Source organism: Chanodichthys erythropterus, chromosome 10 (genome assembly GCF_024489055.1).
Source record: "Chanodichthys erythropterus isolate Z2021 chromosome 10, ASM2448905v1, whole genome shotgun sequence".
In the NCBI taxonomy this organism is placed as follows: Eukaryota; Metazoa; Chordata; class Actinopteri; order Cypriniformes; family Xenocyprididae; genus Chanodichthys; species Chanodichthys erythropterus.
Genome location: NC_090230.1, coordinates 40,933,791 through 40,951,268, shown reverse-complemented (window position 1 = coordinate 40,951,268; position 17,478 = coordinate 40,933,791). Strand labels below are relative to the sequence as shown.

The 17,478-nt window shown below is 36.1% G+C and overlaps 2 protein-coding genes across 2 annotated transcripts; one reads left to right on the top strand and one right to left on the bottom strand.

Annotated features, from left to right (window-relative positions):
- The first annotated feature begins 12 nt into the window (after positions 1–12).
- Positions 13–7,114, top strand: kl (klotho). Its single transcript, XM_067399208.1, has 5 exons — positions 13–804; positions 2,887–3,397; positions 3,576–3,844; positions 4,483–5,608; positions 6,308–7,114. Exons 1-5 carry the CDS (start codon positions 79–81, stop codon positions 6,646–6,648), a joined length of 2,973 nt encoding a protein of 990 aa, XP_067255309.1. The 5' UTR covers positions 13–78; the 3' UTR covers positions 6,649–7,114.
- Positions 7,115–7,157: 43 nt separating this feature from the next.
- On the bottom strand, positions 7,158–11,745 carry rfc3 (replication factor C (activator 1) 3). The gene is made up of 9 exons (XM_067399209.1): positions 11,489–11,745; positions 11,083–11,220; positions 10,931–10,998; positions 10,753–10,850; positions 10,433–10,614; positions 9,954–10,090; positions 9,723–9,821; positions 8,499–8,568; positions 7,158–7,480 (listed from the first exon to the last, which is right to left on the bottom strand). The coding sequence occupies exons 1-9, from the start codon at positions 11,573–11,575 to the stop codon at positions 7,289–7,291; spliced, it is 1,071 nt and encodes a 356-aa protein (XP_067255310.1). The 5' UTR covers positions 11,576–11,745; the 3' UTR covers positions 7,158–7,288.
- Between the last annotated feature and the right edge of the window lie 5,733 nt (positions 11,746–17,478).

Here is a 17,478-nt window from a genome sequence, read left to right as displayed (position 1 = left end):
TTGCAAGCAACTCGGAGTGAGGTAAGGGACACGACTCACTTGTTTAACATTTGGAAAGTTGTCCAGTTCTCTGACACCATGACAGTTGCATGGATTGTTTTGGCGCTCGTATTGTTCAGTCAGCTACAGTGGACAGCAGCTGATCCAGGCGCAGGACTGCACACATGGGATAGATTTAGCAAACTTCCATATCCCGGTGACAAAGCCTTCCTTTATGACATTTTCCCCGACAAGTTTATGTGGGCTGTTGGCACCGCTGCATATTCAGTTGAGGGAGCCTGGGAAAAAGACGGGAAGGGTAAGTCTATCTGGGACACTTTTACTCGCGGAGGGACCCGTGTGTCCAGAGGCGACGTAGGCAGTGACAGTTATCACAACATCCCGGGAGACCTCCGAGCCCTGCAGCAACTTGGAGTTAGTCACTACCGGTTTTCTCTGTCCTGGCCACGCATTTTCTCCAACGGCACCAAAGAAAGTTACAATGAAAAAGGTGTGGAATATTATAAAAGTCTAATTCGAGGTTTGAAGGATATTAAAGTGCAGCCTGTTGTGACTTTATATCATTGGGACCTGCCAGACAGTTTGCAAACCCTCTTTGGAGGCTGGAGCAATTCGGTTATAGTGGAACTATTCAGAGAATATGCAGATTTTTGTTTTAAAACATTTGGATCGGATGTGAAATTTTGGATTACCATTGACAATCCTTTTGTTGTGGCCTGGCATGGATATGGAACTGGGGTTGTGGCACCTGGTATCAAAAATGACTCCGATTTGCCTTTCAGAGTGGGACACAATCTTCTGAAGGTAATTAGAGCCACATATTCAAAAGCTTAAGTTATTTCTTTATCTAATAAACAAATTTATAGATAGAAAAATTAGTGCAGATAAAATTGCACACATCTATATGTATAATTTTATGTCTGTGCGTGTATATATATATATATATATATATATATATATATATATATATATATATATATATATATATATATATATATATATATATATATATATATATATATATATAATTTAGCATTACGTTCAACAATTCACATGTTTTCAGAAATATATACACACACACTCAAGGCCACTTTATTAGCTACACCTTGGACCCCCTTTTGCCTTCATATTTGCCTTCATTTGTAGTATAGATTTAGCAAGGTGCTGGAAACACTCCTCAGAAATTTTGGTCTGTATTGCAGAGGTACGCTATTGGATTGAGATCTGGTAACTGTTCAAAGCTAGGATGATATTGTTAACTTTTTTTTATTATATTTTTTATTATTATGTTGGTTCAATTTATGTACACTGCGTTCCAAATTATTATGCAATTGACATATCAGTAAGATTTCTGTACAAATTCTGTTCAGATTTTAGTTTTTCTAAGAAAATGTTTGTTTGTTTATTTATCCATGTCTTTTTAGATAACTGTTATCAATCTCAGACAAAATAATTTGCCAGATCTATGGAAACCCTACTTAGAAGTTGTTCCACATTATTAAGCAAGTCACAGTTCTCATGAAATATGGAGAGGAAGAAAGATCTTTCTGAAGATGAAAAGCATGAAATGGTGCAATGTTGTGCAAAAGGCATGAAAACAATTAATATTGTGTGAAACTGAATGATGATTATTGAATTATCATAAGATTTGTGAGTGATTTAGAGCACAGCAGAACTCGGTCAGATAAAGGCTTATTAATGAAAGTTCCTGTCAAAAAAATGTATTGTATTAAAAGGGCAGCTATAAAAAAGCCAGTGTTGAGCAGCAAACAGGTATTTGAAGCTGCTGGTGTCTCTGGAGTCTTGAGAACCTCACCATGCAGGCTGGCAGTTGTGCGTAAAGATGCATTTTAGACACCACTAACCAAACCTAACAAAGTTTTATTGCTGTGGTGTTTTTTGCAGCATGGGATAGGGCATAGTGCATTGTACAATAGTGCATTGTACTATGCACTATCTCCTTTTTATACCATAGCTGAAAATGGCCAGTTATGAACTCCACATATCTTGCAAAAGTCATTTTAATACCCTCCATCTCACTTCCCAATATTCCAGCCCAAATCATCACCCGCCAGCTCCTTGCTGACGTCACAGTCTTGTTGGAACGTGGTGGCCATCCAGAAATCCATCCATTTAGACCATCCATTGTAGTAAGGCATTAGTCAGTGAATAAAACTATTTTAAAATGAATCTTCATGTATTTCTAAACCCACTATAAATGTTTCTCTTTGTGAGGTTTGGTTTGGAGTGGCTAAAATGCATCTTTACGCACAACTGCCAGCCAGCATGGAGAGCTTCTTGAGACTCCAGAGACACCAGCAGCTTCAAATACCTGTTTGCTGCTCAACACTGGCTTTTTTATAGCTGCCCTTTTAATACAATTAATTTTTTTGACAGGAACTTTCAATAATAAGCCTTTATCTGACCGAGTTCTGCTGTGCTCTAAATCACTCACAAATCTTATGATAATTCGATAATATCCATTCAGTTTCACACAATATTAGTTGTTATTTATGTCTTTTGCAAAACATTGCACCATTTCATGCTTTTCATCTTCAGAAAGATCTTTCTTTCTCCCCATATTTCATGAGAACTGTGACTTGCTTAATAATGCGGAACAACCTCTAAGTAGGGTTTCCATAGACTTGGCAAATTATTTTGTCTGAGATTGATACCAGTTATCTAAAAAGACATGGATAAATAAACAAACATACATTGTCTTAGAAAAACTAAAATCTGAATGTTTATTGTACAGAAATCTTACTGATTTGTCTCTTGCATAATAATTTGGAACGCAGTGTAGTTCAAAGTGCTGTATACAGTATATGTATTTCAAATATAATGTATAGCCATATATTTTTCTTTCGGGCCTGTGTTGCCGTTTAGGCTCATGCTGCGGCCTGGCACTTGTATGACGAGCGGTATCGTTCCAGTCAGGGTGGGCTAGTGTCCATGGCTCTGGCCTCCCATTGGATCAAGCCTAGCAGAACCAGGCAGGAGAACCGCAGAGCCTGCCAGTGTTCTCTGGACTTCGTGCTCGGCTGGTTTGCCCGTCCGTTGTTTGTTGATGGAGACTATCCACCCTGCATGAAACACAATTTGACCCATAGACTGCCATCCTTCACAGAGGCTGAGAGCATGTATGTTAATGGAACAGCGGACTTCTTTGCCCTGTCTCACGGACCCGCTCTTAGTTTTCAGCTGATCAATGACAGTCTGCGCTTTGGCCAGACAGAAGATCTAGGTCTAAGGATGTTGCTGTACTGGGTCCGTGCCGAGTACAACAATCCTCCAATTTTTGTAGTGGAAAGCGGATGGTATGGAAGTGGCAACACGAAAACAAAGGATGCCAAGCATATGTATTACCTGAAGCGCTTTATTATGGAGACTCTGAAAGGTACATGCATAAACTGAGGATAATGGAACATATCAATCAGTATACTGTACTGTATAGCCATTTTGAGATTGTAATAACTTTTAATTTTCAAAGAAACATTTACATTGTGTTCCAACTATCATTTAGCACTGCTATTTTCAACAATTGATTATGAACAACAATCTTCTTCTCTTTATAGCAATCCGCTTTGATAGAGTAAATGTGATTGGCTACACAGCCTGGTCTCTGCTGGATGGGTACGAGTGGTACCGTGAATATGGAATACGACGGGGGCTATTCTTTGTGGATTTCAACACTCCTGATCTTAAGAGAGAGCCGAAAACATCTGCCACTTTCTATAGCAAACTAATTGAGAAGAATGGCTTCCCTCAGCTTCCTGAGAACCGCCCTGCACAGGGCGTCTTTCCATGTGACTTTGCCTGGGGAGTTGCTGCCAACTCCATACAGGTACAGCTTGCCCTTGGTTGTCATGTTTAAATAATTCTTTATTTATTTATTTAATTTTTATGTATTTACCTAAATTACAGATTATTATTAGATTACATATTATATAATATGAAATAAAACTATTAATAATTTTATGTATATGTGTGTATATGCATGATATATATAAAATTTGTATTCTATAGTAATATTTCATATTATTTATATTATTAATACACACACAAATACACACATATATATATGTATGTGTGTGTGTATACTAGCTTTTTTTGCTAACTTGGGTACATTTTCATTTACTTGAATGTTTATTAATGCACATAGTCCATTTTTAAATAAACAAATTGTGATAGTTAACTTCAGATTACAAATAACTGCACACATTTCATCAAAAAGTAGAAAATAGCCTTACTTTGTAAAGTGCAGCCCAGCAAATCAATCATACTTGATTGTTCTTGTTTGTCCCATTCAAAGGTCAATTTTACAGAACTTAGATTCTGTGTAGATCATATGATGTATTTAGCTTTAGTCTTTGACCTTTGCCAAACATTGATAAACATCATTTGCATTTATTCTTTTTTTTTTTTTTACTTTTAAAATTTTGTATCTAATATCATCTGGATGTCTTCTGATCCTGTTTTAAGGTCGACACTACACCTACCCAGTTTGCTGACCCTAACGTTTATATATGGAACATTTCTGGTAACGGAGAGTTGAAAAAGGTCCCTGGTGTGCAGGCGCCCCCTATGCACAGGACACGTCACTGCGCCGACTACGGCAGCATCCTCCAGCAGGTGTCTGATGTGCGCCGTATGCAAGTCTCACACTTCCACTTCTCCCTCAACTGGTCCTCCATCATCCCAACAGGCCGGGTGTCTGATGCTAACGAAACACTGCTAAGATACTACCATTGCTTTGTCAGTGAACTACAAAAGGTTAACGTAACCCCTGTTGTGACCCTTTGGCACCACACAGGGAAACTATCCAGTCTACCGGCATCCATGGAGGCTGGTGGGGGCTGGCAGAGTGAGGAGACAGTTCAGGCCTTTGCAGACTATGCCAGGTTGTGTTTCCAGCGCCTAGGAACTCATGTCAAACTGTGGATCACCCTGAATGAGCCTAACGAAGAGGATCTTGAATACGCTGTGGGCCACCAACTGCTTCGTGCACACGCGTTAGCTTGGCACGTCTACGATAGAGAGTTTCGCAAAGCCCAAGGCGGTAACGCATCACTGGTTCTTCATATGGACTGGGTCGAACCTGCGTTTTCATTCAGCAAGGAGGATGTAGCACCTGCAAACCGAGTCCTGGACTTTAGAGTCGGCTGGTTTGCGGAGCCCATCTTCGGTAGAGGTGATTACCCAGAGGTGATGCGTAGCTGGCTCCAACAGCGAAACAATATCGATCTCTTCAACTACCACTTACCGACGTTCAGCAAAGAGGATCAACTGTTGGTAAAAGGAACCTACGATTTCTTTGCCATCAGCCATTTTACTACCTCAATGGTATATGATGGAGTGGAAGACAAATACACCTTCAAGGACAAGTTGCAGGTTCAGCTAATATCTGATGTGACCTGGATCATGTCTCCAAGACGCAACTCTCCTGTGGTCCCCTGGGGTCTTCGCAAGGCACTGAACTGGGTTAACTCTCGATACAAAGGGGTTCCCATTTATGTGATGGCCAATGGCGTTCAAGAGGACACTGCTAGGTTTAAGGATAGTTTGCGTGTCTACTACCTTTACAACTACATTAATGAGGCCTTGAAAGGTAAGAAACCATATAATGTTATGTGTTGGCTTTCAATAGGGTAGCTCTGTCTCAGTCACTTAACTGAATTAAAATGATATTTCAAATACTGTACATTGGTTAACTGATCAAAGAAACAAGCACAGAAATATTGTATTATAATGAATTTTCAAATTAATAATTTATTCCTAATTAGGTTGTGCTTTTATTATAAATTGCATATACATTTTATTAAAATGATAATTAAAGGAAATGTGAATCATTAATATTAATTATATTAAGTGTAATCAAACTCATTATTTGTATTATTCAGTGTCATTTTATAGATTATATATTTCATACATTTTTAAAATATCGGTTGGGTGTCATAGATGTCGAATTTTTCAATTGTTTGATTAGTTTAAGTTTCCAAGTACAGTAACCCACTTGGATAAGTTCTGATGACTCAAATCTATGCCGTTTCTATTTAGAGGCACAAAGCTCAGTCTGTACACACACATCCACATGCAGCAGCTTAATTATTAAACAGAAAACTAGGGAAACAGTTTGCTGACCTTAGGAAAACTAGCGAGCCGCTCTCCATCTGAGATTTGGAAAAATATTTGTTTACTATTCTCAAAACACTGGCAAGGCCTTATTTACCTTGTCATCTGAATTCGCTTTATAGTTACATCATGAGTTCACTTTACTCGTATTCTAACCTCTGGTTTGTTTTTTTAGCATATACGCTAGATGGAGTCAATCTGAAAGGCTATTTTGCATACGCGTTCAGCGACCACCGGGACCCAGGCTTTGGCATGTATGGTCATGTGCAGGAGGAAGTCATTCTGAAATCTTCACTGGCCCATTACAAAAACATCATCCACCACAATGGCTTCCCTGCCACAAGCTCATCTCAGCAACAGTGTCCCCATGCTCCAGTGCACAGCTCTGGCCGTTATATCCTCACCAAGCAGCCTGTCGTTGGCTTTCTCTCTCTAGTGAGCTCTTGCATGCTGATCACAGTGTGCCTTATTATCTACTACGCAGTCAAGAGGCACAAAATAGCCACCAAAAAGTGAAGGAAAATGGTTCCAGTGGACTCTTATTCTTTTAATTTATTTGTTTTAATGGTTCATTTATGACAGCCTATAGTGTATCACTGCTTTTCACTCTCTGGTATTTCTCAATGAACACTACATGAGCCAGGAAAACCTAGCCAATTATTTAATTTCAGCATTATCATGTAAAAACTATTTATTTGTAAAAAGTAAGATATTTGCATTATTCAGTCAAGTTTGGACTGGTTTGGTTTTTGCACACGGGTTATAAAAAAAAAGTTAGAGAACCTTACTATGGTTAGTGTAGGTGATGTCATTGTCAGATATATTAAATAAATGTTGCCAAAGTAAATTAAATGTCAAGATGTTTAATTTTTTTTATTATAATTTACATGCACTTTTATAATTTTCTGTAACATATCTAAGCCTTTTTATGTCATATCTACAATTCAAAAATCTTTGGAGCTTTGTAAAATTCATGTGCAGTTTTCTTTATATTTTTGCTTTATGTTGTTAATTTTCTGCTAATTTCATACAGTTCCAAGGTGCCCAAAGAGGTACACAAAATAACAATAACAGTCCCAAAACATTTTAAATAGCTTTTATTATGGAAAAACAAACAGTTGTCTAATATATCTTATTTTTTTTAGGCTACAATAGCTCAGAACATAAAGTTGTCAAGTCCATCTTCCATAAACTTCTTGTAGATGGCCATGAATTTAGCTACAAAGGCCTCCAGGTGGTAGATTGCTTTGCTGCCTAGCTGCAGTCTGTGCTCGTAGTACGCCGCCATCTGAGCCACCTCTGCCTTCAGGTGTCCATCACAGTTACTTAGCAACTCTGTCACCAGGCCCTGGAATACCAATGCAAATAAACCGTGTTGATTCAGTGATTGTGCACCAAATCAAGCTGTAATTTAACATCGATTTCGCAGTATGAAATATTTTTGGTAACACTTTACAATAAGGTTCATACGGAAGAGGATTAGAGCCAAGCAATAATAAAAAAATAAAACCATTTCGAGATTAAAGTTGTTAAATTTCGAGAAAAAAGACGAGAAAATGTTGAGAATAAACTCGTTACATTACGAGGAAAAAAAACTTGTTAAATTGAGAAAAATGTTGAGATAAAATGTTGAGAATAAAATCATTAAATTACAAGAAAAAAAAGTTGTTAAATTACGAGAACAAATTAGTTAAATTATGAGAAAAATGTCATTAAATTTTGAGAAAAAAGTCGAGATAAAATGTTGAGAATAAACTCATTAAATTGAGAAAAATGTCGAGATAAAATGTTGAGAATAAAATCATTAAATTACAAGAAAAAAAAGGTGTTAAATTACGAGAACAAATTTGTTAAATTATGAGAAAAATGTCATTAAATTTTGAGAAAAGTTGAGATAAAATGTTGAGAATAAACTCATTAAATTATGACTTTATTCTCAACATTTTATCTTGACTTTTTTTCTCAAAATATAACGAGTTTTTTCTCAATTTAATAACTTTAATCTCGAGATGGTTTTAATTTTTTATTATTGCTTGGCCCTAATCCTCTTCCGTAGGTTCATTAGTTAACTACATTAGTTAAACTAATAATGAACTGCACTTATGCAGCATTTATTAATCTTTGTTAAATGTTAATTTCAGCATTTACGGATACATTATTAAAATCTTGTTAACATTAGTTAATGCACTGAACTAACATGAACTAATTATAACATTAACTAATGTTAACAAAGATTAGTAAATACAGTAACAAATGTATTGCTCAATGTTAGTTCATGTTTGTTAATACATTAACTAATGTTTAACTCATGAACCTTATTGTAAAGTGTTTCCATATTTTTATATGCTGAAAATAAGCAGCTGTACCTTCATGATGACTTCTGGTGGGATGCAGTGAGTTAGAAGTTCATACAATCGTGCCCGAACCTCCAAAAGTCTGCAAAATTAAAACAGTTTAGTTTTTAGCCATTTGCAAATGGCTCAATTATTCTGCTTAGAATAAAAATTAAAACTTAGGTTTATGTAGCCTGGTAAGTTAATTATTAAGTTATCATGATGTAAAGAAATCAAATAGCTGAATTACCAAAGAAGTGAATGATTTTTTTTTTCTTAACCCTAAAAAGGACTGACAAGTCATGCTCAGTTTATTTGCTATAGTTAAAAAAAAAATTGTAATAAAACATGACAAGAACTCAAGAGTTGAACTGTGTCAGAAAAAAATTTTAACTTATAATGTCAGATAACACTTAAAGGTGCTACAGAGGATGTTTTGTTTTATACATTTTTGCAATATTACTTGAAACTGTCTTTACTAACTGATAAAAGACTATTTATTAGGTGCACTGAAAGTAATAATTTCAATATACATCATCTGTGCACGAGGTAGGGCCTTAAAAACATCAGCCAAATGATTAAACGATTGGCCCTCTGGCTTGTCAATCACTGCCATGACGTTCCTTGTGAGAGACGTGTGTGCTCCAGTAACTTTCCACAGGCGCCGCATTCAATGTTTTTGTCAGGAGTAACAACTGCAGATTATGAGTTACCTGCGGTGAGTCCGACATAATGAATCCACGAACACGACACAGCGAATGCCGGTGGTAAACACTCGTGTTCCAATAATACTCGTGCACGAGTTTTGGGAGGCGTTCCCTCGAAATGCTGTGAAGGAGGGGGGCTGTTCTTACGCATGCGCTCATTTCAAAAACTCACTAACAGTCTTTGGCTACTCAGTCAGTCATCGAAAACATCCTCTATAACACCTTTAAGCAAAACATGGTCAGGTCAAAGTGTCTGAATAATTTTTGGTCCCAAATCTTTATCAATTTTACTAGTAGTCCACAGGGTATAATATGTCACAGTTTACTTTATTTTGCTATCCTCACATAAATGAACTATAGTTTCCTGCACTCACTAGTAAAAAAAAAAAAAAAAATTATATATATATATATATATATATAAAATTATATCTAGTATCTGAATAATTTTTGGTTTGACTTTATATTGCTTTTTAGGTCCTGTGTTTTCATCTGCACTGGCAGACAACTGGTGATTTTAAAAAAAATTGCTTGTATTTATGCATGTTGTGACCTTTGAGGGCTTTGCTGGCTGACTATAGCATTAGCGGTCTCTCTGAGGTACACCTCCCAGTCTGTCTCAGGGATGTCCTGGTCTGGAGAGAATGGATACCTGCAGGAAAGTAAATTTGGGAACAGATAAAATACATTGCATGCACTTCAGGTGAGTTACAATTCTTCGTGTTTTATTTATCACTGGTAATTATCACAGTATCTTTATTCTGGTTAAAGCGAAGACTCTCACTGTTGAACTCTGCAGGCTTCACACATCAGCAGGGCTTTACGGAGGTTACGGCCAGATTTCTCAGCGATCTGTCTGGCCAGTTCAGGAGGAAGCAGCAGCCCCTCCTTCCTGCAAACGCCTGACAGAACACCACACACCTGAGAAGATAAAGAAGGCTGGGTTGTTTTCAGATTTAATTTAAAATATATTATCAAAAATACAGTAAAAACAATAATATTACTTCACAATATGACAAATATGTTTTAAAGTGTAATTTATTCCTGTGATGGCAAAAACAGAATTTTCCGCATCATTACTCCAGTCTTCAGTGTCACATGATCCTTCAGAAAACATTTTAATGTGCTGATTTGGTACTCAAGTAACAAGCTGAGCTGCTTAATATTTTTGAGGAAACCTTGATACATTTTTCCAGGATTCTTAGATCAATAAAAGTATTAATTTCTTTCAAAAAAAAAATAAAAATCTTTCTGCAATCTCACCTCTTCCACACTTGGCAGGGGGACTCTCACAGCCAGACACCTGCTCCTGATGGGGCCAATCACTTTTGAGGTGGAGTTACAGCAAAGGATCAGTCGACAGGTGGACATGTACTTCTCCATCGTGCGTCGCAAGGCATGCTGGGCATCTTTAGTGAGACGGTCCACCTCCGTCAGCAGCACCACTGTGAATAGATTTATCATTGCCATGATTGTTGTAAATATATGGGATCATTAATAAAAAGGTTATCATATCCAAACTCAGCTTTTACTGTTCAGCTGATTCAGATTAATGATCTAACCCAAAAAGAACAAAGCCGAACCTTTGAACTCCCTCTGAGCACTGGACTGAATCTGCTGAGACTGGGCGACAGTTTTTATCAGCTCCTGAATGACCACACGGTCACTGTTCCCAGCATCACTGAGGAAAACAGATCAGACATGAGGATCTGCTAGTGAAGACTCCGAACATACAAAGTGGATTTTTTTTTTTTTTTTTACCTTGGATTCACCTCTAGGTGATAGTTGCTGGCAATAGTGTTGATTTCAAGCTTCTTTTTAGATGGAGTCTACAAGAGACAAACATGAACAGTTAATACTGTAGTAAACTATATAATTAGTAGGTTTTCAAAGCATCTTTTGTTTTTTAATACCGTGATGGACTGGTGTTCAATCCTGAGTTTCTCGACACCGGGTCCATACAACTCTCTGAGCAGACACATGATCCGTGTTTTCTTACCAGCACCAGACGGTCCATAAACCAACAAGTGTGGAAAATCCCCACACTGGACCTGTATATGAAACCGTGAGGGACCATTATATTATCTAATTAATCATTTTAGACAACATTATTAATATGTGAAGCGCACTTCAGTTCATATCACCGCTATTGTAAACTATTCTTACTGCAATTGTATAAAAGCAAATTAACTTTAAATGATTTATTCAGTGCGCAGTGAGGTACATGTTGGTAAAATATAATTCACGTTTAGTTGTTTGACATGATTTGAGTCTGTCATAAACACCAGTTCGCTTTCTATATAGTTTATGCTATTTTACCAGATTTTTCAGATGGTTTGCTTGCTCCTTGTGGTAGTCGAGTTTAGCCAAGGACGTTGGTCTGTATTTATCCACCCATAAACTCATTTTTCAATCTGAATGATGAAAATATCGTTGAGAAAATGAGATGTTATTGTGAGTCTCCTGCTCCCGCGAAGCATAAACCCGCGCAGCGCGCTGTCAGAACGGCAACTACAGGGAGCAAAGAAGGACAAGTGATTTCGCGTTTCGTAAAACTCAATACATTGCTGCACTCTTTTTACCTAACGTTGTGCTTTTTACAGTGTAGAACCAGAGGTGGGTAGTCCAGGGGTCAGAGAGTAAAAGTCCTGCCATATTTTTATAATTTTATTCCACCCACTGAAGCATTAATGAGCTAAATAAGTGATTAATTGAGTGATGATTGACCATTATTAAAGACACCTGATGATAACAAGCAGAATCACCAAAGGAGAAAATCACTATTTTTAAGTTACCATCATCGAGGTCAGGGTTTGTTTTAGTTGAGCTCTTGACCCTTCACTTTTTTAATATTAGATTTTGTTTGGGCAGTTTTAACTGCATTAAAACCAACCAGACAAGTTAAGTTATTAAGCAGACATTATTAGAGAAGGAATGCCATTCCAGACCGGAAGTAACATTTCAGATTTTGATTAAAGATTACCGCGACAAACAATTTTTTTACTGTGTTTTAACTTGCACAGATTAATTGTTTACCACAAGACTAGTAATATGCACTAACAAAGTAAATAGTGTCGATTTTGATTTCATCTGTACTTTAACTGAACGTTGCCACATGATCCTGATTCATTTAATAACGTTCCCGATGTGAGTTTAGGGCGACGTTCTATTTTGGTTATTTTATGGTCGCGCGAGAATGTTACAAAGAGGACATTTGGGAATTCAATGTCCTATAGAAATAGTCCCCTAAACAGTCCCAGAATGTCCTGAATGTTCCCTGAAGGTCCACCAAATAACGTCCCCCAACCCTTAAAAGAACTCCACATTGTGACGGTCTCCGAACGTTCTAGGAACGTTACTAGACAATGTCCTTTAACACCAGTGGATGTTTTGAGAATGTTCTGGGAACGTAAAATTTCTAGCGGGGTAAACGGTCACCTAGTAACATTCCCAGAATGTTCAAAGAATGTCACAATGTGGCTTCATTTTCTCTTCAGTTCTATTTAAAAAAAAAAATTAAAAAAATGTTAGATGAACTTCCAGCTAAAATTTCAAAAACATTTATCAAATATTAATAACATCATAAAGACGCTACGGAAATGTTGTTCTAAGAACATTTTCTCTTGTTATGAGAATGTTCTTTAAGTAAAAATAACATTGTATGGACGTTCCATGAATGTTGTTCTCACAACGTTTTCTCTATATGAGAACATTCATTAAGTACAGATTACAATGTAAGGACGTTTTTTTATCAAAGTTGTACTCAGAACGTATTATAATAATAACATTATGAAAACATTCAGCAAATAATAATAAGATTAAAAGGATGTTCTGAGAATGTTATCCTAAGAAAGTTTTTGCTCAACATTACGAGAACATCAGTCAAGTACAAATAACGTGATAAAGACGTTTCAAGAACATTGTTATGAGAACGTTTTTGCAATGTTTTGCACTCAAAAAAAAATAACTCTTTGAACGAACATAAAAAAAAAATCATGGAAAGGATTTCCACATGATTAAGTTGCTTTATTTCAGCATTATGCAATTCTGTTATTCCAATTTAATGCACTTGCGTTGGATCAACTTATTTACTATGGTTGGGCACAGCTTAATTTAATTGTGTCAGCCCAACTAATTTGCAATGTTTTGGAAAATAAAAAGCAATAAATAAATAAATAATAAATTGTTTTCATACATTAATTTTTACAAATAATTCTCTTTGTTTAATTTTGTGATTCATATAACTTTCGTGATATTCTGTGTTAGAATTCATCCTAAATTGCCTTAAACAAAAACATTGTAAAGTCTAAATTGATTAAAGTCCATTAGTGGCAATGGTTTTACAATCAAACATACTGTAGCCTTACAATGCTTTTGGGAAATACAACCCAGAGCACTTCCACAGTAATTACTTTCTTATTAAAGTAATTTGAAAGTTTGTTAGCAGGTCCTCAACCCAAGCACAAGTGCAACAATTCACCACAATGGTAACCCTAAAACTATTAATTAACAGAAACTTTTAAATACCAACATAGAAGAACAGTAAACATTAAAAAATCTTTCCATTTTCTCATCTTCCTAAAAACTGCTTAAAATAACACTTTATTTCAACATTTACACTCCTAGTTCAGCCCCTGTGCAAAGCATGATGGGAAGTGAAAATCCTGTTTGATTGAGTCCTGGTTGGGTTTTATGTTATTTCAATATGAAAACATCAAGTTAAGTCAAAGAGTAATAGTTTCAAGTCAATTTAACATGAAGCAATCACATTTAAACCAGAAACCTGATACAATGGTGTTGAATCAAAATAAATTGTTTAAATAAACTGAACGGCATCAAAAAAATCTTTTTTTTTGAGTGTATGAGAACATCAGTCAAGTACAAATAACATCAATTGGACGTTCCAACAATGTTGTTCTAAGAATGTTTCCTCTCAACGTTATGAGAATGTATTTTAACTATGAAAATATTATAAGAATGTTCCTGAAACATTATTTTAGAAAGGTTTTTTCTAACATTTACAAAACTTTTACATAACGTTAGTGAAAATTATGGAAACGTTCCCTGTTAGCTGGGATACCCCTGTTGGCGTTGGTCGGAGTCTGTTTTCACCCGACTGAACATGTTGAATCAGTGTTTGACGGGTTGTGTAATGTCTGTGCAGTGTGAACAGTTTTCAACAAACGGGGGTACTGCGATTGGACCGTAAAGGGCGCTTTCACTGTAGTGATCAAAGGGGCAGGGGCTCAAACCTGGGTTCAAGTCCCACTCAGAGGGTTTTTTACTTCCAACAGAAAAAATTATAATCTCTGAATATATTTTTGTAAAATGTGTTGTGAAAATGAAATGTGAATATATCTCCATGAAATTTTGTTCAAATACCAAATATTTTGACAATCAAATACACATATACACTTTTAGTGATGTGAGAATTAGTGTTTTATTATTATAATTAGAGGTCAAGCACCGAAGGGACTAAATTGTTAGTTTTCTTAATATAATTCTTCCGCTCTTGAGTCTATGGCAGCCCATAGAATAATATGGTAAAATTTTTAAAAAGGGCCACAGATAGAGGACAGTCTGAAATGTTACCATAGCAAATTTGGAGTCTCTACCTCAAACCCTCTAGCACCACCAACCGTTCAAAGATTCACTCATGTTTATGCTTTTGATGCATTAATTCCTAGAAACAAAATTATTTTTTTCCTCTGATTCCATGGCTCATGCTGATTTGAATGCTATGATGTCATTTCCATCATTAAACATTTTCTACCTTTTTGAATTTTCCGAAATTCTAGAGCGTTTGTCCAATTTGCACAAAATTTGCTATGTAGCATCTACTCACACTCCAGGCAAAAAGTTATTAAAAGATTCGATCGGCATCCGTTCTTGTATAGCACATAACACCCTAATGAAAATGATGAAAATGCTTATAACATATGAAGAAAAAAAAAAAAAAAATCAACATATTGTCATTTAACTTACATTGTTAAATTTGTTGTCTTATGCAGGGTTCTACAATACCAAATTTGCCATTTTCTACCATACAAAACCAACTCCTACAAAAAATAAAAATAAATAAATAAATAAAAAATAAAAATATCACAGGTTCCAAAAAATTTTAAACAGCACAACTGTTTCCAGCACTGGTAATAAATCAGCATATTAGAATGATTTCTGAAGGATCATGTGACACTGAAGACTGGAGTAATGGCTGATTAAAATTCAGCTTTGCTGAAAATTTTAAAATAAGTATTTTAAAGTATATTGAAAAAGAAAAACTATATTAAATTGTAATAATATTTCACAATGTTACTTTTTTCTGTATTTTTAGTCAAATAAATGCAGGCTTGATGAGCATATGAGAGTCCTTTCAAAATCATTAAAAATAGTAATGAAAGAAAATATATATAGTGCTTCCATGTAAATAAGAACTATTTGTGATATGAAAATAATGTAGGGATTTTTTGCCCCAGGGTTACACCCCTTATTTTCTGGGGTTTATTTTAACCCTTTTATCAGTACAGTTTATGGCGACTGTACGGGGGCTTTGGGCGGTATGTGATGTGTGGACTATTTTACACCAGGGTGACACCCTTTATACAGTACAGCTTATTGCGACTGTACGGGGGCATTAGGACCCACTCAGCCTACAGGTTGATCAGACCTGCTGGCCTTTCTAACACCTCTTCCCGCAGCTACCCAGATAGAGACTGGGCTCAACCCTGCTTAGCTTCAGTGGGTGTGCAGGTGAAAGCTTCAGGTTGACCGCTGCAAGGCTGCTCAAACAGCTTTTCCAACTCTATTATAACCACTTACGTTGAATACAAATCTCAACAATGGTGACATGCTTGATGCTGCGATGTATTATAACAGATTATTATTAAGTTAAAATTAACTGCATTACATCTACATGATAAAAAAAAAAAAACACTGTAAGACGACAACCTCTTCATCATCATGTTGTCAACATTGCTTTTTCCTTTGCTATTTGTGCCACAGTTAACACAATTTCAGCAGCAAGAGAAAAAGTAACACTAAAGGTATGTTTACATGACAACTACGTACTAAAAACTTTTTTTTCTTTGTACAGACGACATTATCAAAAATCCCCATTCACATGGATCCACACAAACGACTAAAATGCTGTATTACGCATGCCAGAGAAGTAGTTGGCGATGTCACTTTGTAAAGAAAGACCATATGCGCATGCGCAAACACACGTTCTTTTACAGAGCACTCGCCTCGCGCGTGCCTATCCACACACATGAAGATTTTATGAGCCCAGTTTGGGGGAGCAGTCTACCTATAGGTACTACCTAGGTAGCAGTCTTGCTGCCTCACTGCCTTATAAGAGATTGACTTGTAAGGCAGCATTTCTGCATGAAAGCACCGCACAAAACTGATTTCAGACAGACTTCTGAGGCAGCGTGACAGTTTAATGATCTACAGCAAACTAGAGTGAGCTTTGGTGAGAATTAAACAAATATTTAATTTCTACAGTAGTAATTTCTCAATAGAAATAATATTGAAATTTAAATATGTTTTCAGTGAGATTTCAGTGACCATTGGTTTTGTTCGGTTAAGAGATTTCAATGACTGTCAGATTTCAATGAGATTAAGATCTCAATACGGTATGTTTTGTTCTTTTACGATACTTTAATCATGGTCGGTTTTCTTACTTTAGAAGATCTTAATAGCAGTCAGTGTCATTCCTTCACAAGATTTCAATGAGTTTTGTTCTTTTACAACATTTTAGTGATGGTTGGTTTTGTTCAGTTACAAGATTTCAGTTACTGTCAGTTTTCTATGAGATTGAGATCGTGATCTCAATGACGGTATGTTTTGTAGTTTGAGATTTTAATGATGGTCGGTTTTGCTGGGTTGAGATTTCAATGACAGTGGGTTTTGTTTGGTTACGAGATTTCAATGAATGTCAGTTTGCAATGAGATTGAGATCTCAATACGGTATGTTTCGTTCTTTTAAGATATTTCAATGACAATCGTTTGTTCCTCTGTGAGATTTTAATGACAGTCAGTTTTATTCTGTTATGAGATTCAATGACAGTCAGTTTTGTTCTTTTACGAGATTTCAGTGACCGTCAGTTTTCAATGAGATTGCGATCTCAATATGGTATGTTTTGTTCCTTTACGATATTTTAATGTCATTAAAAAAAACATTAAAAATTTTCTACAATTTTGAATTTTCCGAAAAACCTACTTTTTCTAACTTCTAGAGCGTTTGTCCGATTTGCACAAAATTTGCTATGTAGCATCTACTCGCACTCCAGGCAAAAAGTTATTAAAAG

Bases quoted from the DNA above. Each gene is read 5' to 3' on its own strand.
- kl (XM_067399208.1), top strand. From the start codon at position 79: ATGACAGTTGCATGGATTGTTTTGGCGCTCGTATTGTTCAGTCAGCTA. The intron at 3,398-3,575 runs GTACATGCATAA...TTCTCTTTATAG, and splicing joins TATTATGGAGACTCTGAAAG to CAATCCGCTTTGATAGAGTA. The intron at 3,845-4,482 runs GTACAGCTTGCC...TCCTGTTTTAAG, and splicing joins TTGCTGCCAACTCCATACAG to GTCGACACTACACCTACCCA.
- rfc3 (XM_067399209.1), bottom strand. From the start codon at position 11,575: ATGAGTTTATGGGTGGATAAATACAGACCAACGTCCTTGGCTAAACTC. The intron at 10,851-10,930 runs GTAAAAAAAAAA...TGTTTTCCTCAG, and splicing joins CACCTAGAGGTGAATCCAAG to TGATGCTGGGAACAGTGACC. The intron at 10,615-10,752 runs GTTCGGCTTTGT...ATCTATTCACAG, and splicing joins TGCTCAGAGGGAGTTCAAAG to TGGTGCTGCTGACGGAGGTG.